Source organism: Caloenas nicobarica, chromosome Z (assembly GCF_036013445.1).
Source record: "Caloenas nicobarica isolate bCalNic1 chromosome Z, bCalNic1.hap1, whole genome shotgun sequence".
Classification (NCBI taxonomy): Eukaryota; Metazoa; Chordata; class Aves; order Columbiformes; family Columbidae; genus Caloenas; species Caloenas nicobarica.
This window is the reverse complement of record NC_088284.1, coordinates 2,406,682-2,433,587: the sequence shown is the minus strand read 5'-3', so window position 1 is coordinate 2,433,587 and position 26,906 is coordinate 2,406,682. Positions and strand designations below refer to the sequence as shown.

At 39.4% G+C, this 26,906-nt stretch overlaps 1 protein-coding gene across 2 annotated transcripts in view; it reads right to left on the bottom strand.

Moving 5' to 3' along the window:
* The window catches only part of DYM (dymeclin), a 188,636-nt gene that overhangs the window by 131,410 nt on the left and 30,320 nt on the right, over positions 1-26,906 (bottom strand). For both annotated transcript variants that reach the window (XM_065656605.1, XM_065656606.1), the window contains 2 exons: positions 17,825-17,950; positions 16,496-16,638 (listed from right to left, as the gene is read on the bottom strand). In XM_065656605.1, the coding sequence (XP_065512677.1) occupies positions 16,496-16,638; positions 17,825-17,950 (269 nt within the window). The remainder of the gene's footprint in view (positions 1-16,495; positions 16,639-17,824; positions 17,951-26,906) is intronic.

Sequence of the window (26,906 nt, the reverse complement as noted above, 5' to 3'; positions counted from 1 at the left end):
TGCATATTTTTATTTATACCTCTCTAGGTACTTCAATACCTACAAGTGTTTGTATATATGCACACTAAATATATATCGACATACCATACTAGGCCATATATGTATTTATATTATAAGAACGTATCTATGCTTATATATTTTATTAAAAAGAAAAAAAAAAGGATAAGCTGCTGAAATGCTTGTAGATCACACTAAGTCAAATTAAAGTCACTGCATTAGGGCTCAAACAGGACGCATATGAGGTCCCAAAAAGAATAAGAAAGCACTGTAACTCAACTGCAGAGAAAGAAAATTATTAAATATAAAAAGATTAAGTCTTTTCCAAATCAGGAAAGAAAACAGTACTTTTACTTTGGCAAATTCAATGCTAAACCATATCAAGTCAAGCCAAAAATAACTTCAGAACAGGTTGCTAAAGGTGTAAAAATTAACAGTAAAAGCTTTTTCAAACAATTGAATGGATAAATCATGATTTTTGGAGGAGATTCAAATGGGGCTCTTACATAAGTAAGTCATACCTATTAAAAAAAATTGCATTTACCATTCCCATTACTTGACGTTTATACATAAATTTATCTCACAGACTTTTTGAAGCTTTTTGAAGGAGTCAAAAACCAGGAGTAAGAACAATCTAGTTGATACAGAGCACATGTCAGTCAGGTTTTTAATATAACTTCCACCAAAACGAGCAGCCTCTTCCCTTTCTTTTCCGTATTTCTTACCACTTTGTTCCCTTCTTAAAAATAAAAATAATTTTTTTTAAAAAAATGGACATTTGCGTAGCCACATATGAAAATTTATTTCTTTAGCCAAGTTCAGCTTATCTATAGATTAGCATATGGCTAATTGAGGTACTAACGCTGCTGATTTCCCATCCACATCTTGGAAACTGAAGGACTGGGGGTTAAAAACTGAACATACAAAAAATTTAATGCAGGTTGTCACATCTAAAATGACAACGAGTCACAGAATAATCTCCTGATGGAACGCCAGCTAATTACGAGGTGATAAATAAAAGATAGGACAATTATACACATGGCACAAATTCTAAATTAACTACATCCCTTCCAGAAAGAAATTTAAGAACCATTACTAGTTTTTAACCACCATTTGGTCCAAATGCAAAAGAGAAAAACAAAGCATGGTCCCGCTTAATTAACATTCCATTAACTTCTTTGAGGAAGATGGGAATTGGTGGACTCCAAAATATACTTGGAACAAGTTTTAAAAAGCAAATGTACAATATCTCAAGTATTATGTCTCGAGTTTATCACCTCCCACGCTTCTCACACAGAGTTTAATAAGACACCCATGCGCATTCACGATTATAATTTATGGATACTGGACCATATTTAATTCTAGTTAAAAGCAGTTGGCATTTTAGCAGATTATAAAATCCTACACTTGAGCAAGAACACAATGAGGATTTCCACATTTGAGAAGGAATTATGTCTAACGTGACACCCACGCTAACCAGACAGAAAAAGAAATTTTCATATATACAGTCACTATATCTTTTCACAATCCGCTAAAAAAATCTGATAAAGCAACAGGGAAAATGTCAGTTCTACACAAAGGGATTAATTTGTACATAAGGTGCAATAGTTACAAGTATTTCAGGTTTCCATCTTTAGCCTTGTGCTTGTTTCAAGTATGCGCCAAACATCAGCAAAAATTTAATTTAAAATTAACTGGAGAGCTCTACATATTTGCCCAGGCAAAGCTTTTACCCAGTTTATACACTTTACAAATCAATTATGGCAATTTCCAAATATGCCAGTTCTTGACATACCAAAAAATGCTGAAATTGCTTCAAAAATGACTAAATATCAGAGTTTTGAGAGGCTGATGGTGGTTCTGGTGGGGAGAGAGAGCCTAAAACAGAGAGGGGAAAAAGAGATGCTGTTAAAAAGATGGGAAGAGAAGCAACCATAACAGCGATTGAGAACACGCTATTTTCCAATACACAAACTGCAAAAGCGCACGAGGCTATTTTTTCTTCTTCCAGTGAAAATACGACGAAGCCAAATGGCAACGAGAAACAACTTGCATTTAGCAAGAGCAAAAATTCCACAAGTTGCTACAAATTCTGTGACAAATCACTAACCCGACTAGACGAGCTACATGGGACTATGATTAAAACATTTTAATGGACTTATCTAGACCTTAATTATTAGATTTTATTCTCTAGATACTGTTCAAAATAAGTTTACCTAAACCTTTATTTCTGAGAGGCTTTTACAGAGGGAAAAGAAAAACAGCAGAAGAAGAGACAAGACTCTTATTATCTCTTATTTGTTTTCTTCGTATCACTCAACGCACTTATTTAGTGAATTTACAGAGTCCCAGGAGAGCCCATTTTAAATATAATGTATTTTCAACGCATGAAGCAGCACTCACATAAATGGCAAATGCACTCAGACCAGCCCTACTCCAGAATTTTCCCTGCATTTGTTCATTTTAATGCTGCAATTAAATCACTCAGTTGCACCAAGTGCTGTCACCAGGGCTTTCGTTTTGTGTCTGCGACAGCAGCTAAAAATGGTTTGTTTGGGAAACAGGACAAATTTTGCAAAGCTTCAGAGTGTTTTAGAACTCAGGCAAGCAAATAGATCACAAAAAGGGGAAAAAATTATATAAATCCTCACTAATAAGCAATTCTAACCAATACAGCAATTATAAAAAATAAAATGTAGTGACAGCAGCTCTTGCAGCTCTTGCAAGTTAAAAGTTTACAGCAAAATTAAACAGGACATTGGGCAAGAATAGGAACGTGGCTAATGAGCACATTTTCCATCCATGCTAAGACTATTTCAGGACAACTTTCTTAATTGCAGAAATGTAAAAAGCTGCACTTTCAATTGCATAATGCTTTTACATAATAAGCAGTTTTCCAACCTAGATTCTCTGTAATTCCTCTCCAAGAACAACTGGTACCGAAATCTCCAAATTGGAAAACAGAAGAGGAAGTCACGGAGATTACAAAAAAGCCTGAAATCACTAAAGATTTCTCCATAACAAAGTGAGATGATGTGGAAGCCTGTTGGCAAACTCAATGATCACCAAACTATACCTGAGATTAATTCTCTAGAAGTCGTTCAGATTTTAAGATGTAATTTTGGGAGCAGATGCTCCAGATGCTGTTGGAGAGAACCCTTGGAAATTGGATGCTTGTTCGGAAAATGTCCATGGAAGAACATGGCGCCTCCTCGCCCTTCTTGGTCACAGGCAAGAGAATTTAAAGAAGTTAAACAAAAATTATCTCAATAACTTTCTGGTTACAGTCATCTGATTCGTTCTACTGAATGTTCGGCAACAGGAAAACCTATGGATAATTTTCAGGAAGGTCAGACTCTGTTGGGATTTTTTGCTGTGGGTTTGTTTTTTAATTACAGAAAAACCTACTCCAGATTTGTTGCTATTCATTTGTTTTCTTAAGACTAAACAACTGGATCATTGAGGAAACTGTGAGATACTTATTTTACTGTATGGAGATACACATGGTTGATGCAAGTCCTTCACATGTACAAATTAACCAAGTGTCTCACCACGAAGACCAACCATTAACTTCAAAAGTTACCAGATTTCCAGGGCAGAATTTATTTCCAATATCTATAATTTCAACTGAATTAAGATTCCTCAGAGAACATATGACTTCGTGATAAGTCTGTATTAGTGTCCAGAAAAAATCTGAGGTCAGGCACACAAATGGGTGGATGAAACACCATCTCCAGGTCTTGGGTCTCCACGTTGTGAGAAGAGGAATTGTTATTTTTACCTTTTCCTGTGTTGTACAAATCATTTTTGTACTTTTGTCTCAGAAGTGCGATAACAAATTCTGCTGATCACAGCTGTCACAGGTGTTCCAGTTGCTGTGCCCGATTGTCACCCCCACAAGATCATAAATAGTTTACTCATAGTAAAAACCCTTGAAGCAATTTGTTGTTCAACTGATTATCTTTCAAAAATTGCCTCTTACTATTCTATTTTCCAGCCATGCTTTTAGAGCAGTTGTTATATTTTAGAACCTCTGAAATTCTAAAAGAATAGTTTCTTGTATAGGGAATTTGTCATGCACATCATCATATCTTGCTTTACAAAAATCCCATTAAGTTCCAAACATGGAAAACTGGAAAATAAAATTATGTATTGTTTAATAAAACTCTTTTCTTTAGACTCAGTTCCATTTCCCACACTGCTCTATAAGAAACAGCACATAAACACAAGAGAGTGTTTGACTGCAGAAATACAAGTTATTCTTGGTATTATTTAAACGTCTAGATATCAAGAAATTTGGAAATTGTATTTTAAGCTCTTTCATCGGAAAGATGTCAGGTCCAAAAGTGGCCATAAATGTTTCACCCCAGCGTTCCCACCAGACATCGAGTTGTGCTGCATACGTTGGACCACATGATGTACCTGGTCTCTAACTGGAAGGTTACACCACCCTATATATTGTGACTTGACATTTGCTATAATTGTGGTTTTCTGATTGTTTTCAAGAGAATTGTTTTTTAAAAAAAGGGTTTTATACCACACACCCTTTTATACCACACATCTTAGATTTTGCCACTGTTATGCACATTTAACAGCAAACCTCAGGGTCTGTTCTCTTTCGAGAAAAAAAAAGCAGAGCTTCTGATATGTTTACACAAGAACTTCAAAAGCAAAATAGTCAGAGAATAATGTGAGACCAGCTTGTGCAGTTTAAAAAAAAAAAAAAGCCTTCAGGCATTCAGCCTCTAGTTAAATTGCTGTTTAAAGAAATGACATGTTCCTTTGCCAGCCCAAAATACAAGTTTGTAAGCCTGATAACTATAATGCAGGATTTTCCTTGAGAACACGGAGGAAAAAATAACTAAGAGTTCTCAGCAAGTGATTCACTTCTCATATTTTCTACTAGTTAATCCTTCTCCCCACGGTTTTTGAATTTCACTTCACAAAGCAATGGATTCAAGCAGATATTACATGACTGGTACAGTAAGAACCGCTTGTGAAAAAGCTCCTTCTTACCGGCAAAGTCCTCGTTCATTTAAGGTTTAATTCAGATCTGCTGAAAATGCATTTGTTCTAAAGGGTCAATGGAATTTATAAATAAAAAATTTATAGGGTTCAAACTTATAAAATGCAGCCCCGTGCATCCTGTTATCATCACCACATGTTCCAAGAACTGAGTTTCTGATTAACATCTGCGTGTTTTCAGTAAACTCCTCACAAGAGTGAAGGGGCCAGTTCTGTTTAATCTCTTCATCAATGATCTGGATCAGGGGATCGAGTGCACTCCCAGCGATTTTGCAGATGACACCAAGTTGGGTGGGAGTGTTGATCTGCTGGAGGGTGGGAAGGTTCTACAGAGGGATCTGGCCCAGCTGGATCAATGGGCTGAGGCCAATTATCTGAGGTTCAACCAGGCCGAGTGCCGGGTCCTGCACTTGGGTCACAACAACCCCACGAACGCTGCAGGGTTGGGGAAGAGCGGCTGGGAAAGGACCTGGGGGTGTTGGTGCCAGCGGCTGAACACGAGCCAGCGTGTGCCCAGGTGGCCAAGAGGCCACCAGCATCCTGGCCGGTACCAGCACTGGTGTGGCCAGCAGGCCCAGGGCAGTGACCGTCCTGTGCTGGGCACTGGGGAGGCCAAACCGCGAATCCTGGGGGCAGTTTTGGGCCCCTCACGCCAAGAAAGGCCTTGAGGTGCTGGAGCGAGTTGAGAGAAGGGAACGGAGCTGGGGAAGGGGCTGGAGCACAAGTGTGATGGGAGCGGCTGAGGGAGCTGGGGGTTCAGCTGGAGAACAGGAGCTGAGGGGAGACAGGGACACAGAGAAACGGCCTCAAGTTGTGCCGGGGGAGGTTGAGGTTGGATCTGGGGAACAATTTCTTCCCCAAAGGGCTGTGGGGCATTGGAACAGGCTGCCCAGGGCAGTGGTGGAGTCACCATCCCTGGAGGGGTTGAAAATACACACAGATGAGGTTCTCAGGGACATGGGGTAGTGCCAGGGGTGGGTTAATGGTTGGACTCAATGATCTTGAGGGTCTTTTCCAACCAAAATGATTCTATGATTCTAAGGTGTGAGGTGCAAAATAAATCCAGGAAGCCCACCTCAAATACCTTATTGAAATAATGAATTGCCAGCTGAAGTTGACTGGAGAAAGCCAACTCATATAAGTTTTTCGCCCTCGAGACTTGCACATTACCCTAGATACACATTAAATGAGTCCTACAGCAACTGTTCAATACAGAAGAAAGATCCATGTATGTACATGGCAGAAATAAACGGATTTAAACGCCTTCTGAACATCAGCTGCAGTATAAATAATCTCAGTGTGAGGGGTTTTGTGTGAACTAAGACCAATAGGAAAGTAAAAATTTTCAGTTTAGTCAGCCCGAGACTACAGATCTGTGTGTTTATCAGCTACAGATTCTCATAATGCTGAGCAAAAATCCAAAATATTAACAGGAATGTTAAGAAATTTAGTCTTTTAACAATTATTAGGAATTACTCCAGGGTTAGACTCATTCTGAAATTTCTCATTTAGACAGAAAACCTTGTCCTGCTCCTGACCACAATTCTCTTATGAAACCTTGTTTCCGAATTTATTCCCTACGCTACTCAGCAGACGAGTGACAAGGTCTCAACTCTGTCAGTATTAATATCCACAACAGGATGACAAGGTTTGGATCCCGGCCGAGGAAAATCCGTCCACTGAATTGCAGCCATTCCACGATCACAGTCAACTTTAAACCTCGCAAAATGCTCTAAAATGAGTGGGAAAGAGGGCAACGCTTGGCACAAAAAAATAAATATTAGTCAGGGACTAATCTAGAAAGGCCAAACATGAAAGCATTTGATTAATATGCAAAATAAAAATAATGTGCAAGAGCTTGTCAGACCAACGCGCTCTCATTTTACACGAGCACCCCAAAGGAAATTTCTTTACCTTAAATTTCTTTGTCTATACATCGACATCGGGAATGGTTTTATTTGCTTCTGTGCCTTCCTCTCCAGCTTCTCATTCATCTAGTCCTTGTCTTACATTCCAGCAATAAGTTTATAATGCTTAGTTTTATTAAACTCCAATATGATGAAAGGTTAAATGAATAAAGCTGCATTCCAGCTACCGTGCTGGTAATTGAATTTATATTTCCAGATCCCAATACCATTCCTAGTAAAATGGTTACAGAAATTTTCCTTTGGGTGACAACATCTAAGCCCTCTTCTAAGGTTAAACCCTCAGAAGCTGTGCCAGCTGTAGATGGTTTGGGTGTTAAGCTTCACACACATCCCTGTGTTATTCCAACTGCAATAATTGGGCTAATTAATAATATTGCCCCTTCCTAGATCATGACTACACTACCAGGACAACTTTAAGCTATTATTTTAAGACTCAAAAAGACCTTTCCTTGGGGACGTCTTCAAAAATGCCACCATATCACACTGTCACCAGCATCCTTAGCACAGCAAACACCAACAAAATGCCATTTTTCCCACCTTAACACAGAAAGTTAAGGGCAGAACAATGAGGGTGAAGCTTTGGCGTTAAGCTGCACCCTCCACATCAGCATCCCAGCATGTCACTTGGGTCTGAGCCGTGTCCCCACACCCGTGACAGTGAAACCTGGCTGCTTGGGACTTGGGGCAAATTCAAAATCCCAATAAAAACCAAATTACTGAGAAGCAAAAATGCACACTTTCCTACAAGGATGATAATTGAATTTCCATGTCATACAGAAATTTCTTTTTCATTAATGGAAATCCATTATTTTCACCAGGATGGCTATTTCAAGGTGTCACATTCTTTTCTTCTTTAATAGTATTTTTCTTTCCCCAAAGTGAGTCACTCTGGAAAATGTCACTGTTTTGAAAGTGAAAAAAACCTGACAAACAAACTCAAGTGTCACGAAAATGAGCGTTCACTGATCTCTACTACAACTCCCAGATACCAATAACTTAACATTCAATCAGAAAAATCTCAAATTACTCAACAATAGTAACTGGCTTCAGGACAAGGAAATAAAATTCCAATCTGCAACTGTTAAAATAGTTTCTACTAATACGCTGCTAAGCACATGATCTGTTTGGCTTTGCTCTTATTTGGCCAGGAAGTCACTCGCAGAAAGAAGGAAAATGTTTTTGATGGCTTGTTCAAAAGGAAAAATAGCCATTTATTGGGTTATGTAAAAATTTCATACTTGTGTTGGAAATACAGTCTGGCAGAACACGTTTAATTACAGTTGGCTTTTCTGGACCATTAAGTAAAAAATAACTATGTTATAATCTTATTAAGGGTTTGTCTTTGGTGGTTTAAGACAAAGATTTTAGTCAAAGGCCTCATTAAATCTTAGATCATTCTTTGCAGAACTTCGCCTCTTCATGTGTCTATACAAAAAGAACAACTATAATCCATAGAAATTTTATTAAAATACTTCCAAGCTTTTTTTTTGCTTAATCACAGAGGAACATTTTCCCTCTCATGAAAACTGCTAATTAGAAACTACAGCTGTTGAAATAAAATTATTGTTGAAATTAAATGATTTGCGAAATCAACCCTCAAAAATCAAACATTGCCATACAGGCAATAGTGTAAATATGTGCTCAAGCACATACATACAAAGCCCAAGAGAAAACACATGATGAGCCGCATCCAGATGGAATGTGGCTCCAGTTGTCCTATGAAAAATTTAAAAATTCGCTACAGGTTAAAAAAAAAAAAAATCACCAAGATTTTATGTCCATTTATCCTCCAAAATATTTTTGTCTCACTCTATGCAAATTCAATATACTCTTCACAGACTGACCACAATTAGAACAACACTGAACTAAAAACAGTGTAGCGTAACAAAATAAAAATTACAAATTTGGGATTCTAGTTGAGGCTGAAAGTTTCTGTATCTGTCTGCAAAGCTCCAATTTTGAACTACAGACGTCCTAAAGCACACAGATATTTTCATTACATATGAAGTAGATTCTAGAGTCCATTTGATTTTTGGCACCAGTTAAAATTTTGTTTAATAATCCACTTGATTTTTATTTGTTTCCCTTAGAGCATCCCTAATGTAAAAATAAATTATTTAGGGTTTTTTTTAATTGTTAAATTCCGCTCCCTTTCCAACGCAAAAGGCTGGTCTAATTTATTTTAAGCTTTGAAGTAATTTCTCCACTCCCCTGACAAAATTATTGGTGAAGCAAATAAAACTGTTTCAGAACTTGAATTAATTTGATTGCAACACAATATTTCCACAACTAACTTGTGCTGCTTCTACCAGGAATTCATTCTATGCCCAATATCATAGATATTATATGAATGAACTTCTCTTCTTTCACGTTGTCCATGTTACAAAACCTACTAGACTTCAGTAGTTACTTGGGGAAGGGGTTAAAATATAGATTTTTCATTGCAGATGCACTAAAAAAATAAGTTAAAAATCCATCACTAGTTATTCTTTGGAAGAAACAGGAAACTAAAGAGAAAACACAAACTCTTTCAGCTTCTGGTGTCACCTATAATGCATAAATAATAAAATAATAACAACATTTTAAAATGCAAAATAACACAGCAATTTTACAGAACTGGTACACTCGCAGACTACTGGAGAAAAAAAAATAAATCAGAAAAATGGAGGTAACTGATCAGTACTTGTATTTCTTTAGTCTTTCCAGACGTGACCAGTAGCTGAAAAAACAAAATTCACCAACAAAAAGGTGTAATTTAATAACAAATGCAGCTTGGGAGGAATACAATCTCTTGACAGACCTGAAACCAAATTCTGACGCAGAGTAATTGAAAACCAAATGGAATTTGTCGTGTTTTACCAGCGTTTCTCACTCCGACCTGAAGTGCAGCTTCCACCGCAGCCTTAAGTCACAGTTCTTACTTTAATATCACACATTAGTGCAAAAAATCCCATCCTTTCAGTCACATATTAACCCTACACACTCTGTATCTCTCATCCAGAAGGATCATCATCAAAAAGTTTAAGACCTCTTAATTTTGGTCCGTTCTGAGATGTGATGGTCAAGCCTCTTCATCACTTCAAAAATGAAGTAAAAATATCAGTTGACAAGCTTTTAAAAGCATTTTCACACTTATTGCTAAAATAAATGCAATGTAGGAGATTAAAATATTTGTTGAGACTGGATCGTAAAGTGAAGAGGTGCAGATTTCTTCCTATCCCTTAGTCAAAATTTCTATGATTTTAAGGAAAACACGAGTATAACGCTCTTTTAAAATAACTGATATTTGAAATTTTGTAATTGTAACTCTTGTATTTACCTCAATTTCAGTTTCTGTAATTCTCCAGAGCTATGAAGAGTTCGGAAAGCAAGAAATGCCTCCTTTTCACCAACACAAAATTCCTTTTTCTTGGCCCTCATACTTATAAGATATCAAGTTTTAAAACTTTCCTTGTTAGAATGTATCAGCTTGATTCTTGGCTTCCTTTAACAAGCAATTTCCCCCTGAAGAATTAAAGAAAAAAAAAAAAAACCAACAACATTTTTGAGCCAATAAGTTTGTTTGTTTGGGATTTTTTCAGTTTTGGTGGGGTTTTTTGGTAGTGTGTATGGTGGGTTTTTTGGTTTGGTTTTGAGGGGTTTTTTTGGTTTGGTTTGGTTATGTAATGGTTTGGTTTGGGTTTTGAAGCTGCTCAGGTTGTGGAATATCAGAATAAATGTCAGGGACATAAATCACCATCACACCTCGTGAAATTTGCAGCGGCGCTCTCAGTAAACAAACTGGAACCCACGGTTCTAATTATGATTTGTATGACCACAGAAATCAGAAGCTCTAATCATGAACCGAGGCCTTACTATACAATTAATATGGATTGTGCACACTCAACGATGCTCTGTACCCTAAAGAGCTCACGTATAGAGCAAGAGACAAGGGTCCCAAGGAGCATCTACCGTTCCAAAGGAAATACAGAATCTGCCCAGTTGCAAATGAGTAAAAAAGCCCAACTTCCAAGAACTGTCAAGACCAGGACCTTATAGTATAGGATCATTGAACGGTTTTGGTTGGAAAAGACAATCAAGATCACCGAGTCCAACCATTAATCCACCCCTGGCACTACCCCATGTCCCTGAGAACCTCATCTCTGTGTATTTTCAACCCCTCCAGGGATGGTGGCTCCAGCACTGCCCTGGGCAGCCTGTTCCAATGCCCCACAGCCCTTTGGGGAAGAAATTGTTCCCTAAATCCAACCTCAACCTCCCCTGGCGCAACCTGAGGCCGTTTCTTTGTGTCCCTGTCTCCCCTCAGCTCCTGTTCTCCAGCTGAACCCCCAGCTCCCTCAGCCGCTCCCATCACACTTGTGCTCCAGCCCCTTCCCCAGCTCCGTTCCCTTCTCTCAACTCGCTCCAGCACCTCAAGGCCTTTCTTGCTGTGAGGTGATCCCGCCACCCCTCTGGCCGCCATTTTGAGCCCTGAGGTGATTCTGGTGCCCCCGGTGCCACCATTTTGAGCCCTGAGCTGAGGCGCCCAGAACTGCCGCCAGGATTCGCGGTTTGGCCTCCCCATTGCCCAGCACAGGGACGGTCACTGCCCTGGGCCCGCTGGCCACACTCCTCTGGCAAAGGACACTTTGCTGTCGTTCCCATCAACATCTGTGAAAAACATCCAAGGGTCCCAAAGCAAAAGTCTATGCCACCTGTCCAGCTAGTTCGAAATCACCCATGGTTTACTATCAACAGTCATAGAATCTCAGAATCACTTTGGTTGGAAAAGACTCTCAAGGTCATCGAGTCCAACCATTACCCCACCCCTGGCACTGCCCCATGTCCCTGAGAACCTCATCTGTGTGTATTTTCAAGCCCTGCAGGGATGGTGGCTCCACCACTGCCCTGGGCAGCCTGTTCCAGTGTTTCACAACCCCTTCAATGAAAAATGTTTTCCTAATATCCAATCTAAACCTTGCCTGGTGCAATTTGAGGCCAATACATTGGTGAAGCTTCTGAGATATATCAAGCATTTCTTACGATAATTATACTGTGACTGTTCCGTTTTCAAGATCCTTGTGAATGAAAACCCCAAGAGTTTCACAGACCTGGGGCCAGGAAGTGCTGCTGCTGTACAACCACTCTATACTGTTGCACCATTCGAAATCGCAAAGATAAATGAGATTTCAAGAAAAACAGCAACCACACACAGTTTCTGTCAAAGGAAGCGTGCAAGAGCTTGATAATAAATCCATCTCTGGCCCGCAGCGATTGATGCCAGAGGCAACGTTTTCCCGTGCTGCTGTGATTAAGACAGAAGATGAGTTTTATCTCATGGCAAAAAAAGGCAACAAATCTCTCAAAGGAGACTTTCACAGACTGCTCTGGCAATAGTTCACCCCAACTTCAAACCAGCTCCCGCGGTCCTCACGGTGGCACAGCAGACATTTGGGGCAGGATGAAGCTGCTCTAGAACCCCGCCTTGTCGGGAAGCTTTCGTAGACTGAGCCTACCAAAGCTACACCACCTTAATATTCACCTACTTGGTCTCGAAGAGCGTGGGCTTGAGCTGCAGCCACGCGTTTTGCTCCAGGTCAGACACATCTTTAGAGAAACGCAGAGTAAGGTGAAAAATCTGGACACTGTCGAAATAAATCTTCACATTCGGGGAGGTCAAAACACCACGAGTACAGTGATGAAAGGATGACACTGTTACAGACCGTATGGCAGAACATCAACAGATAAAAATGGGAGAAAAGTGAGCACAATAGGCAATTAAACATAGACTAAGCACCAGGGAGACAGACAAAGTTGTAGTTACATAGCAGATCATGCACCAGATCTGTGACACATCATGAAAAGGTTCCGGAAGGTAGAAACAACCAGCCTGAAATATTTGTAGCGGAAAAAAGAATCTTGGTGGAATTTTAAGGAATAACTGACACATTGCTGAAGTAGCTTTTTGTGTGTCTCTACTTGGACAAGTTTTAATCTAGATATTACAAATCGCAACTATATAACGATCTTTTTCCTCTTCAATTTTAAGACAAAATGTTAAATATGTCTAAATAGTTTTCTTGTGAAGTCAAAGATAACCATGGAAGTGCTCCTGTTAATCAGAATGTAGCACAAAAAATAAAAGAATAAGATATAGTATGTATAAGTCGCACATATACAACACAGACCATCAGATGCCTTCAAGTACACTAATGCTGAATGACTTAATGCAAAGTATATAAATACACGTTTAAAATGGCTAGGAATATTTGTCTAGTTCCAACCAATGAGTACAGACGTGAGCAAACGAGTCATTATTGACCCCTACGCACGGAATTCTGCAATTTATATTAATGCTACAGCAGCACGTCTGTGAGCCAGATTCGTTATAAGGATTGCGTAGGTGATTAACGAAGATTAATCATTAGTTTCTTACAGGTAAACCTTGTACCTATTACATCTATAATCACCTAAACATCAATTAGATCTTACTGTTGCAGTAAGTCCTAAGTACTGCAAGATGCATTAAAGTGTCATTTTTTTAATATGAAAGTATCAACCGGATCAACTATTTCAAATGAAACCATTTAAATTGACTTATTTTGCAATGTTCTTGAGTAGCACTAACATTTTCCTGTCTTAGCAAATCATCTGTTTCGCAGTTCCTCACTGTAATAAGAATCTCGTTTTTCAAGAAATAAGATGACTAATGAGAAAATTTTGCTTGCCCACAGGGTTAACCGTGGGCCATGAACGAGCAAACGCTAAAAATACTCCAAAAAAAAAAAAAAAAAAAAGAGGAGGGGATTGAAAACCAACAAAACAAATATTTTTTTAAGTTGGTTCAATGTACCTTGTGAAGAAAAATTAATTTCTAATACAACACATCAGGGATGCACCCTCAGATCCGGCAGCACAAATAGAACTATTTTGCACAAAAAAGACTGCAAAGATAAAGCAAAGTTGACTCAGTCTAGAAGAACGTCCTTTATGAAGCTACAAAACTAAAATATCAGTATTTCCCTCTTCATTCCAAACCCACAATTGTTTATTTAACTACTGGAGGATCACATATATATCATTTTAATCGAGGTATTTTATATACAGGATGGAGAAGCATACTTGCATGGAAATAATTTGCACGCAAAGGCCAAACCAAGGAGAAGTAACTGGGGTGAGGACGGTGGCTGAACCGTTCCAGGGTTAAGGCTTAAGGCTCATAAAAGGAAAAAAAATAAATAAAAACCAAGCTGTGATGGATGAGAAGGTGAACTGTGGGAAAGGGTAAACTTCTCACATCGTGGATAATTATCACTCCTGCTGAATCCCAAGGAAGGAAAAGATGGGTGGATTTAAAATACAGCACTTAGAAGAGTTTCTTGAGGCGTGGCTACAAAATATGCAAAATATAACACACGGTAACACAGACGGCTGTGGTATCAAGTTAAATAATTTCAAATTAATACAATAATTATCTTAGGCCTCAAAATTTACTTGGAAAATGGAATTATTTTTAAAACCAGACTCCTATCTCCTTTCATCCTGAATAGATTATACTTAGGCTATTTCGGTAAACTTATTTTAAGTATTATGTGGAATTTTAAAGACACTGAGCAACGTAAAAGTGAATTTTCAATTCTTCCGTTCTTCTTTCAATTCTTATCCTGTTAAACTTACAAAATACCCAAAAAATAACACAATACGGAAGTCACGTCTAAGATTTCCATATCTGTTCATTGCTCAAAACTTGCTTTTGTTCCACAACAGACTATCAATTTGTGTTGGTGTCTTCTAATCTATATTGTGCTCTACCCGTGCACCTGATCCTATATAAAATAAGGGCCTGCAAAGGGTTAATTCAGAGATATGATGCAAATACACTGTTTACCAATCCTATCGCGTCCAAGTTTCATCTACAGTCCCACATCATTTCCAGGCAAATAATCTGACACAAAAAACATTAATCAACTGTTTGGGCACAAACAGAAAAAAAAAAAAATGAATTCAATTTTTTGACAGGATGTGGCGCTTATTTTTTCCCCTTTCCCAGACAGGTCATTTGAAAGCTCGTTATAAAAGCTGTTTTACTGAACGCTTTAAATGAGATGGCACTTCATGTCATCACAAAAGAAGCAACAAAATAAGCGTATGCCAAGGGAGCTGTTAAGAGAACGGTTCAAGAACGGGGGTGGACGTGGAGGAAGAGACAAGAGCAGATGGAGGCTGAAATCTTCAGAGTTTGCATTAAGAAAACTTGATATACAAGAAATAAAAAGTCATGAGGGGATATGAGATCAGAGGAGGTACAGAGGAAGGCAGGAGTGCTGGCAGTTTGGACTTCACAAATCAATCAAGTAACCAGAAGCGAAAAATACAAAAAAGCTTTTTTGCGTGTGGGTGACTAAAGAGATTTGAACCAAGAAGATTAAAACCATCGGGCAAGTAGAGCTATCGAAACACGCAGCAGAAGTACAAACCGCTTACTGAAAACCACTCCGGAAAAACATGGAAGAGCAATTTTCTCTAGCGAAGGAAAAGAAATGTACCTGGCGGGACTCTTGAATAAAAACATTGCGGGGAACAATTTTATTTCTTCTCTGTTTAAATCAGCTGTAACCCAAGCAAAGGTTTTCCGACACATTTACCATGGCAGAAGTCTTAACCCGGAGCTGTGTGTAACCTCCTCTTAGGCAGAAGCAGCGAAGTCTTTGGGTTCCGCTGCAGCAAATTCCAGAGAAATGTTCTTTTACTGCCTCCGTGAGGATATCCACACAAACTGACACAGGCTGTAAAATATTTGCTGGCAGAGCATGTGCGGCCTGAACGTTAATATTCCCCTAGGGATGCTGCCTGTGAATGGATTTCATGAACGAGCAAAATAAATAGTATTGAGAACAACTGATCTGCAGAGTGTTGCCCAGTTTATCAGGGAACAAGAAAATAAAATATCTTTACTGTTAGCAATATATTATATGGAAAAGAAAAACCTCTAGACAGATTTTGATATGTAATACACACACCAATAAAACCCATCTGGTGTGAGGAAGAGAGCAACCACCAACCAAAACATGGTGTATAGTACAATAAACATGATAAACCTTTTTCTTAACAAAAAAACCAGCATCAATTCTTGCATATTCTTCAGGCAATTCTTCCATAGCAAACGGTCCACCCACAAAAGGTCAGAATCTAGTAACACTATTCAGGAAAAAAACCATTAGTCAGCTTACAGGAAAAGGCAAACACCACAATATGTTATAAAAATTCCTATTTAGGCCACTCCCTTATAACATAAAATCCTTGAGACTGGAGAGACCTCTTGAGAGCATCTACTCCAACCTGCTGCTCAAGCAGAGCCGCAGAGTGGGTACCATATCTGCCGAGTAATTATAAAGAATAAAATATGCACAAAAAAGTATTTCTACGGGCAGCTTTTCTACCCTGAGCTTGCAGGCCAGCATCACTTGTTGGAAAAGAGACAGGCTACAGGTGCGTTGGAAGGGAAGTCACATAAAACCCAATATTTTGTGAGGTTCGAAGCAGAGTTTAGAGAAAGGAAGACTCACTTGCCACCCCTGACGCGATGCCGTAAAGCAGTCCTCCCCCATCGGTTTGCTGCTGAAAGACGTGGGTGCCAGGAGGAGGGCTCCGCTCTTGTCGAATGAAATTATAAAGTAGGGTTTTCACAAGTCTGCTGGTGTAAGGGACGCTGGAAAGAAAAAGCAAACAGCTTGAGCTGACTCACAGCTGGCAAAAACCGGCACGACAAAGCCTGGAAAAGGAAAGAACATCCAGGTGTTGCCCATGCAAAGAATTCAGCATAAGCCTCTTCAACAGCAGGATCGGGGAAACTATTCTTGTTTTCTTTTTCCAGTCCTACCTGTAAATCAATCATTTCATTTGCGGAATTGTATTCTTTTACCTCAAGACACGACTGGAAAACTATGTACGCAAGGGAGAGAAAAATTATATTCGTTTATTTTTCACTCCATGCGTTGATTACGCAGAACAGGTAACAACAGGACTTCTCCACCTGCCCTCAATATTTTTGGCTGTGTGTGCAGCTGGGGCCAGGTTGCAAAAACCAATAAAACATCGAATAAACAAACATAAAAGAGGGCAGGTACCCGCTGCTCCCAACTCAGACCTACACCTACTGTCTCTTCTTCCCAGTATTCTTCGTTTTGCCCCAAACCTTCATTTGCTTGGGTTCAGAAGTACCACCAAACTCCACACCCTGAGGCTCTGCCCTGCTGGAGTTTCGGGCCCTACTCCTCTCTTACACCTAGTAGGAATTTCAGAAAACTAGATAATAGAAACACTTCCCAAAAATCCAGAATTTGAAGTGGAAAGAGGACAAACGGTCGCTTGAGCAAAATATATGAAAGCCACTGAGCATTTAAACAAAACAACCAAATCTCCAGAACAAGCGGTATTAATATTACACAACTGAGTTTATCACCTGCTACGTATTTCTCCTATTGAGCTTAAAACTCAGAGTAGCACATATTTACAGTCTTTCAACGGGCACCTATTTACTATAAAATATTTATCCTAAACTTTCATGACAAAATTTTATTCCAATATTTGTATTGCAAGAAGGCTCGCTCGCATTTCTGAGGTACGCGGGTTCCCTGGACTGCGACGTTACAGAAAAAGACGTGTAATTGAATTTAAAAAAACACCTTGTAAAGTAAAAGTAAAGAAAGTACCCTCAAAAAATTAAAATAGTTTCCAAAATAGTTTTACTGAAGTCAGGGCTGCAAGACTTAAACCCGATACCTTCCAGTCTTTATGTCTTTGCTTTCGTATTCTGTTTTCTTTCGAGCAGAACAAGTTTTCTATCAAAATGTATTTAATTGTTTCTGTTTTCTGGTCCAAGTGATCAGACCTACCATCGCCCGTGCATCAGGTATTTGTGGATGATGCTCTCTCGGAGAATTTCTTTGTGGAATAATTGGCAGGAGAGGAAGACGATAAGAGTTGTCACAGCTTCCAAGGAAATGCTGTACGTAATATCTCTGCAGGAGAAGGGAAAAAAAGGAAAAATAAAGATTAATTTAGTGGGTTCGTTTACAGACTTCCAAGAACACTTGGTAGCTTCACCTGAGGTTGTACAGTGAGTTTCAACGGGGAACATATAAACAACATATTCAAGAAATCCAGAATCACTTCATACTAACAATGGGTTGTGTTTTCCTTCGACATAAGCATTTTTTATACATGTATATATGTCAAAAGACAAGACAATGTAAAAACATTGAAGTATTGCCCAGAACATTCCAGGTGCAATTTTCAGACGACACTTTATTCTAAAAATAATAGAGATATCTCAAAAGCGTGCCCTTTGTCCTGTTAAATAAAATCGTCAGAAAAATATCATTTTCAGTCAGGGAAATGTCCAGCTCCATCTGCCAGGAAAAGTGGGGCCCTAAGACAGGGATATAAAACATAAATTCTAGTTTAAGAAATGCTCAGGATAGCAAGGTACTACATACAGTTCAGTTTTAAAAGGGATTTTTGAGGTAACACTGAAGGGTAAAGTCTCAAGATATTACAGGGACCTCAAAAGCTCATCCAGTCCAACCCCTCCGCCAGAGCAGGAACACATGCAATGATTAAATACTGACACCAGATAGTTTAGCAAAGCTCATTAAGTTCAGGTTAATTAGCAAACGCTGTGCAGCAAAATGGATGAGAGAGAGATCCACTATTTGGGATATTTTGTCCCTTCTGTTCCTACAATGACTTTGTTACCTATTTCTAAAAGAGGGAGAAAAATTGCATTTGCCTCCTTATTCAGAAATAAACTGCGCACTCTATGAAACCTTTTACAACACAATGAAATAACCTGGACATGAACCTTCAACCAAAGACCATTTTTACCTCCTCCAAAACTAAGGAGATATTTAATTTTGGGACACAGTCCCATCCTGTCATCCATTTTTATATTATTATATTATAATAATATATAATATTTTATATAATATTATATATAATATTATATATAATATAATATTTTATTATTATTATATTGATATATATGATATATTATATTATTATAGTATATATTGTAATATATTATATTCTTATTTTTTCCACCACCGTTACTATTTAATTTCCACAATACGCTTCAAAATCCAGTATCATTAAGTTACAACACAGGTGTCCCGCATCAATTATCGAGGGGTTTTTGACCTGGGACCTACAGGAAATTCAAAACATATTTATACTGCTCAAATTCAAAGATTTTACAGTATCTCTATTTAAAATTAAAAGAAAAAAAAAATCAGCATCAGTGTGTTTACGCAGGGATGCGAAGTTTATCTTTGTCGCAACATCACTTTCCAAGTATTCTATTCACAAGTATAAAACAAGTATAAACATAAAACTAAGTGCTCTTTCAAATAATGACGGCTTTAAACCTATAGTGCAATCTCTCTTGAAACAAAATAAATTAGTTACAGAGAAGACTGGCTGGGGTAAAATTCTTCACTAGTCTCAGGATTAGAACTGGTGTTGTCCTTACCAAAAAGAGTATTTCACTGAGCAGAAATCAGTCTGATTTTTAGCGCACTCAAATACTTCAATATTCTCAAGGATGCTGCTAGAAATGCTGTAAATAGCACTGTAAAATATGAGGAAAAAGAGTTTAAAGCATCGCGGGGTACGCTCAGCTTAAGTTAAGCTCTTCGGCAATAGCTCTAGGCCAGAGTTTGAGCAAAGTCTTTGTTATTTGCTCAAAGCCAAGAGCAAACTGGAATCATAATTTCCTGTATCACTGTCCACTGAACCGCATCACCTCGATGGAAAAATGGTTTTGAAAGTAAAGGTTTAAGCATTTGAATCTGTAAGATTTTAAGTTAGACATCAGGAAGAGACATCGCTTGAATAACACTCTTCCTTAAAATCATGAAGTATACTTTATTTCTTTTGAGTTTGTGTGAGTTACCCGACTTTTTGCCCACTGCTGAGGAAGCTGGATGGTGTAAAATGCTAATTACTGATAATAATTAATGACAATTACATCAGGCCAGAGGTTACACCAGGATCCGGTTCCACTGCAAATTCACTTAAGCCAGACCTAAGGTTAAGCCAGGAACAGCTCCCCCTCTAAACTGTGATGCTTCACAATCCCCTACTCAAATCCATCCCAAGAAAATGGGAAGAAATAGATATACTGAATATTAACATTCTAGCCTGGGGGAAAAAAAAAAAGCAATATTTTTCTATTTTAAAAAAATATAAACACTTGGAAAAAATACATTTTAGCTACAGAAAAAAAAAATCAGAAGCTTATCGTTACCAAGAATAATGTCTCCAAGCCTGAGTTGATAAATGAAAAGGCTGAATCCATGAGATGCTGGGTCACTGGAACCAAATTTCAGGGTTTAGTCTGGTTTTTTTTCTCCATCTCAATCATTCGTTTACTTATTTTTCTGACAAACCGTACAAGCAGAAGAGCAAATCGGAGGAGACGTTACAAAATCCTATATATAATCCTTCTATATTTTTTTACAAGATTCGGTATAAAGAAATAAACAAAGAGGTTGCTGTAATGTATTAAGTGATTTTGGGGGAAGAAAAATCTGCTTTCCACACCCTTATAAAACTCCAAAAGAAACAAAAATAAAGCAGAAAGCTGAATTCATGCAGTTCCAGTTAGTGAGTTCTTCTCGTTTTCTTTCTGTTCAAAAACCCAGTTGGGGCACATTTCACTGCAGAAAAATCCCCCTCAATCTGTAGAATCCGTTCAAATTAAATCTGCTCCGACACAAACACAACCACTCAGCACAAGGATAAAGCCGCAGAGCAAAATTCTTTTTATTTCACCGCGGGTCAAATGTACATTTTTCTGAAACTTAAGCATTTCTGAAGGGTCACAAGAACCATCAGGAAACCTCTTTTAACTTCAAAGAAACTACTGTTTATTTATATTGAGCGACTATAGAATAGGGGGGTTTGTTTGTGAATTTTCTTTTCTTTTTTAATTCAAAGCTATCGGTCATATAGAACGACGAGACATGGAATTTCTGCTGATCTCCAACTTCCTCTGAAAACTGGCTGCTTGCAGATAAGGAGGAAACTAGAAATAATGAGCCCACGTATCAATTACACGGCCAAGTTATTTCGCTATTTATTTCAGAAAACTGCACGATGTTTTGCATTTCCGTGGGATTTTTTTTTTCCTTCCCAAGTGTCTTATAAAATATCTATAGAACTCTGATAAAGCTCAGGTCCCAAGAACGATGCACCAAACCACATAAAGGTCTTTTTATATATATATATATATATATATATATATATATATATATTTGGGTTTTTTTTCCCCTATGAATTTTCTCATTTGGAGATTTCAGTAGTTATTCTCACTTTTTTTTTTTTCCCTCTTTTTCTTTCTCTCCTTCCCACTGGAGGATACATTCCCATCTCAGGTAATAGATATTCTTTTTTTTTTTCTTCCGCTTTAGAGACGTTCTTTCATGATGAAACAACCTGGAACAACCTAGAAATCACAGCAATAAGTCCTTTCCTGCATTTGGGTTATTTCCGTATTAAAAGAAGCCGTTCTCCTTGGTATCACATTTCTTACACAGGGACACACAGCAAGCGCCCGTTTCTTTTAACAGATCCACGTTCTCGCATGTGACGCCCAAGTTAAAGCTGATTTTTGGCAACAAAATCTGATGTATACACGTTTAATCTCTAAAGCAAAAGAGATGTTGTGTGTGCCTGTGATTATCTTAAATGATTAATTCTTCAGAGAATGGTGACTTGAGCTCAAAAATGTGAGATTCCTGGATGCCAGCACGACATAAATGAGCGTATATATTTAACACATCGTTTAGTATTCACATTTCAACAAGAAACAGTTGATACATCAAGGGATTCCTTCCAAAAGCAACGATACCAAATCATTCCAATGAATGCTTTTAAATTGAAAAGCCATGTACAATTTAGTAATCTTCAGGCAATAAACCCACTAAAAACAAACGATAAAAATTGTAATAAGTCAGCTATACTTTCCGTCTCAATCCGTTTTGTCGGGTAGATAGCAGAGATGTCGGGCTCCTCTTTGAAGTTTTAAAGCAGCGCTGCATTTATCCTGACAAAAGTACTGATTTAGAAGAAATTATTAAGTAACTAATTCTTCCAGGATACAAACTGGAAAGGATATCGCTTCTTTTCTGGTCTTCCATCAAAAACATACATTATTATTGATTTATTTTTGTCATTAATTGTGGTGGTGGACTTGTAAATGTATCAACCTTCAGTTGTTTGGGGCTGGAGAACCACACCGAACCATCTCGCTGCATGTATTGTCTGCTTGATCTCGACCAAAATTTCACCTGTGCCTTTTTACAGACAGTTATTTCAACACTCTCACCGTGCTGATACTGCACTTTGAAAGGTCTAAATGTCTCAAAAAAACCCAAATGTCTACGGTCAAAAGAGTCGCCCAGCTCTGGGGTCCTCAGCACAGGACACACATGGACCTGAGGAGCCCCAGAAATGATGCGAGGCTGGAACAGCTCTGCTGGGAGGACAGGCTGAGAGAGTTGGGGGGTTCAGCTGGAGAAGAGAAGCTCCGGGGAGACCTTATTGCACCTTTCTGGACTTAAAAGGGGCCTGTGAGAAAGATGGGGACAGACTTTTGAGCAGGGCCTGTTGCGATAGGACAAGGGGTGATGGTTTTACACTAAAGGAGGGAGATTCAGGCTGGACATGAGGAAGGAATTCTTGCCCTGAGGGTGGTGAGAGCCTGGCCCAGGTTGGGCAGAGAGGTGGTGGCTGAACCATCCCTGGAGACATCCCAGGCCAGGCTGGACGGGGCTCTGAGCAACCTGAGCTGGTGCAGATGTCCCTGCTCATGGCAGGGGGGGCACTGGATGAACCTGGAAGGTCCCTTCCAACCCAAACCATTCTATGATTCCACAAAGATGATAATAGCAAGGTCATTCGTCAAACGTGGCCTATGGGGAAAATACGAAACCCAAAATACTCTCGTATATTCGACTCCAGTAGAAGCAAGAGGAGCAGTTTGCAGGAGTCTGATCCTACCAGCAGCTTACATGTCTAAATCAGTAAGAGGAAGGTATCAGCGTAACGACTGTTTCTAAACGACGCGACTGCCTCCCACACAACAAGAACTACGGTCCTGTTAAACCTCAGCTCCCCAGTGTCCTGGCGCCTGGTTTTTTCATTCAAAACTGTGTGGACGACCTTCTATCGGTGTCACCTGCCGACAGGTTCAACACTGTACCCGTGTGTCACCATCCTGCTGCCACTGGCTTCTCTCCAACGCCAAGCACCGCTCAGAACTGCTTTTGGTGCATCGTTCGGCTTTGTTCCCTGCCTCCGAGAGACACACGGCTCAGAATAAGGAACAGAGATGAAGCATAGAGACAATACGGAGTGTTTGAAAAAGAGGGACCCGGTTTCAAAGTCATTCCAGTTTGAAATTGGGCCCTTCCCTTCGAAACACCCTGTGTATTGGAAAATCTCAGCTAGGAACGCCAACCACCGCTCTGAAGGCACGTGCTGTTGCGAACGCTTTAATTACTCAATGAAATGCAGCTAATTACTCAATGAAATGCAGCTACTTCTGTACCTTAGGGTAGAGGCTGAGAGCTCGTAAATTATTTCACACCTTCAGAGCAAACAGGCTGAACGGTCAGAAACAAATCTCTGAATTTCACCTCGCACCACCACACCAAACCCCATCCCCGTTTAAAATCTTCTCCTGAACTTTCACCCAGCCAGAGCCGTCTACTCCGAGTATTAAAAGGTTAAAAGGTAACTCATTTTCTAATTTAGGAGAGCTGCCAAAAGGTCTGATTCATACAAAAAAACCTCTCAAATCATACAGGAACCAGGTTTCATTTCCCTGCTTCCTGAGGACCCAGCAGAAAGGTGAAAGAGGAGTCACCAGAGAGAACAGGATCAGTTTTGAAAACTGAAAAGCAAATAGAAGATCTGGTTATCAGTCTCAGGATACAACTCCGAGGGAACATAATCTTTCCTCTTGGAATCGCTCCTGATTTTACACCCCCCGATGGCAGCTGGTAACGCGCGGTGCTCGTTACGGCCGACTCCGAACGTTTGGGAGATGTCCCAAAGGGACACTCAGAAAACCCCAACTGGAAGCTCAGAGCATCCCTGACATTTCCTACCGCGTCTCCCCCACACTGGCTATTCTTGACAGAAAGAGCGAGAAAACAACCAAAGATGGAAATACTCTTAACGGGAGTTATTTAAAGGATTAAAATGATGGTTGGATTCAAGACCTTTTACTCCCAGATTTGTTCCTCAACCAACTGAGACGATGGGGCTGTGTCCATTTTCACCTCGCTGGCATTGAGCTCTTCCCTTTAGAAACTAAAAACGTTACAAGCAATCTAGGATTTAAGTGTTGCACAGATAATCTATATTCTTCTGTATTTACCTTGCACATCAAGTCTTGTAAGTAATGTCCATTAAATCTCAGAGAAAGACCTTACCGTTCAAATACGAACACAAGAGAGGGCTGAAAACCATAATGGAGAAAGCGGATTACGAGGAGCTTGAATATACAGCATGATATATGATAAACAGCACTATGCTCTGTGATTAGAAGGTGGTTTTTTTTTTTTTACAAGCTGAATGTAAATTAAAGCTTGCCTAGTGAAAAGACAGGTCACAGAGAAACACCGACCTAAGTCTAAAATAAAAAATAAATTAGAATTAGAACAGAAAGAAGAATGTGATACAGATAAAGGTCCTGCTGCTTAGGAGCTTTAGACACTGAAGAGGCCACACATCTGCCATCAGAAAATAGAAAAGGATATAATACCATTGATGAAAATCTTGCAAATAAATATTTTTTTTTATTTGCTGCACTACCAAATAAAACTCCCTTTGTGTTCACGAGATCCCTCGTACACAGAGCACAACAGTCTGAAACTTTGAGGATCTTCAAAGCGAAGCAACACAAATCCCTTTCGGTGCGGACATTTTTGCTAGCTTTGACCTACAGTTCTACAGATGGAAGTTTCCCTTTGATGATTCGGCAAAGTTGCCAAAAATGCTGAAGTCAAATAGCTCTTCAAACACTGGAGCTACCATTACACAACCTTGATAGAGCTCCCTGAATAGCCCTTTTTTAAAAAGCACTATTCTGACCGGTTGTTTTGAAAGGAAAAAAGACGACACTGGCATAGGAGAGAAAGCAGTGCTTAACCTCTTCACTGCTCAAAATTAGCAAGGAAAAAAAGTCTAAATATTTCTCATCTCGTTATACACGGCATCATTCCTACGCCGCAAGGATTCTGTAGAGCTTTATAATCAATTTTATCGCCCTTCTTCCTCCTACCTTTGACTTTAAAGCTCCCGGGAAATGTAGCGAGCATTTAACTTAACTGAGTCAAAACGTTGTTACCATTTAAATTTGGAAGTATCAATAACTAAGATTGCAACCAAACCCAATTTTAACTATAGAAAATAATGGAACGTAATAGAAACATTGACTCACTCCTAGTGGCACCACAGGGTGCTACTTAACAGTGATGTAACTAGATCACAGTTCTTCATTTTTCCTCCATGTGCATTTACAGTTTTTAATGAAGTGAAAATGTCCTGATAACAACCAGATGTTGGGTTATGTGCACCGGGCTCTGAACAAGCCGCTGAAAGAAACCTTTATAATTTAAAGCCTTGGGAGCTCTATCTTGCAACAAAATGGTTAGCAAGAGTTGCGACGTAAAAGTCACACAATTAAATACTGAAGTTGCATCTTTTTGCTGACTACGCAGTTTTGAGCATTAATGTACACTCTTGAGTGCTAACATTAACAAACCCAAAAGAAAAAGCCAAGTATCCGTAACATACCCAAGAGAGCCATAAATCAAACATCCACATACTGTAACACGAGTGTTGTAAGGGGCTGCTCACATCTAATTCCTGAAACGCAATAATGCTATAAAATTCCTTAAAATTGAATGTTAATATGCGAAACGTTTTTCCTTGGCATTTTGTACAATGCAGCAGAGCCTGGTTTTCAAATGGGTAATTCAAGATCTTTTCAATAACTCTCAGACACAAAACCACGGTGCTGCAGAGTCCCGTGGTCCCTGCTACAACCTGGTTTAGCTACACACTGCGTAACGAGCTCAAAGCAGATTTGCCTTTCCCAATACAAACTAACTTTGAGAAATAGTTTCTTAAACTCACCATAGACAATTCTGAACACTCCTAAATATGCTTTGCTGTATATTTCTGTAGGTTTCCCCAACAAAAGTCACCACATCTTGGTGGTTATTTCATATAAGTACCTGAATGCCAATGCAGTCATTGGTCCCAGCACGGGTTCACTAGGGGAAAGTCTTACTTGACCAACTTAACTTCTTTCTACGACAAGGTTACCCACCTAGTTGACCAAGGGAAGCCTGTCGATGTGATATTTTTGGATTTCAGTAAAGCCTTTGATAATGTCTCTCACAGTATTCTCCTGGACAACATGTCCAGCATACGGCGGGGTAAACACATAATCTATCTTAGGGCCAGCACTCTTCAACGGCTTCATCAATGATTTGGCCACAGAACTTGAGGGATTACTCAGTAAGTTCGCCAATGACACAAAATTGAAGGGAGCTGTCAAAACTCTGGAGGGCAGAGAGGCCCTGCAGACAGATCTGGACAAACTGGAGAACTGGGACATCACCAACCACATGAAGTTCAGCAAGGGCAAGCGCCAGATTTTGCACCTGGGACAAAGTCTGTCTTGTCATGAGGTGACCCTGCCACCCCTCTGGCTGCCATTCTGAGCCCTGAGGTGATCTTGGTGCCCCTGGGGCCGCCATTTTGTGTGCTGAGCTGATCGTGGTGCCCCTGGGGCTGCCATTTTGTGTGCTGAGGTGATCTTGGTGCCCTGGGGCCACTATTCTGAGCCCTGAGGTGATCTTGGTGCCACTGGGGCCACTATTTTGTGTGCTGAGGTGA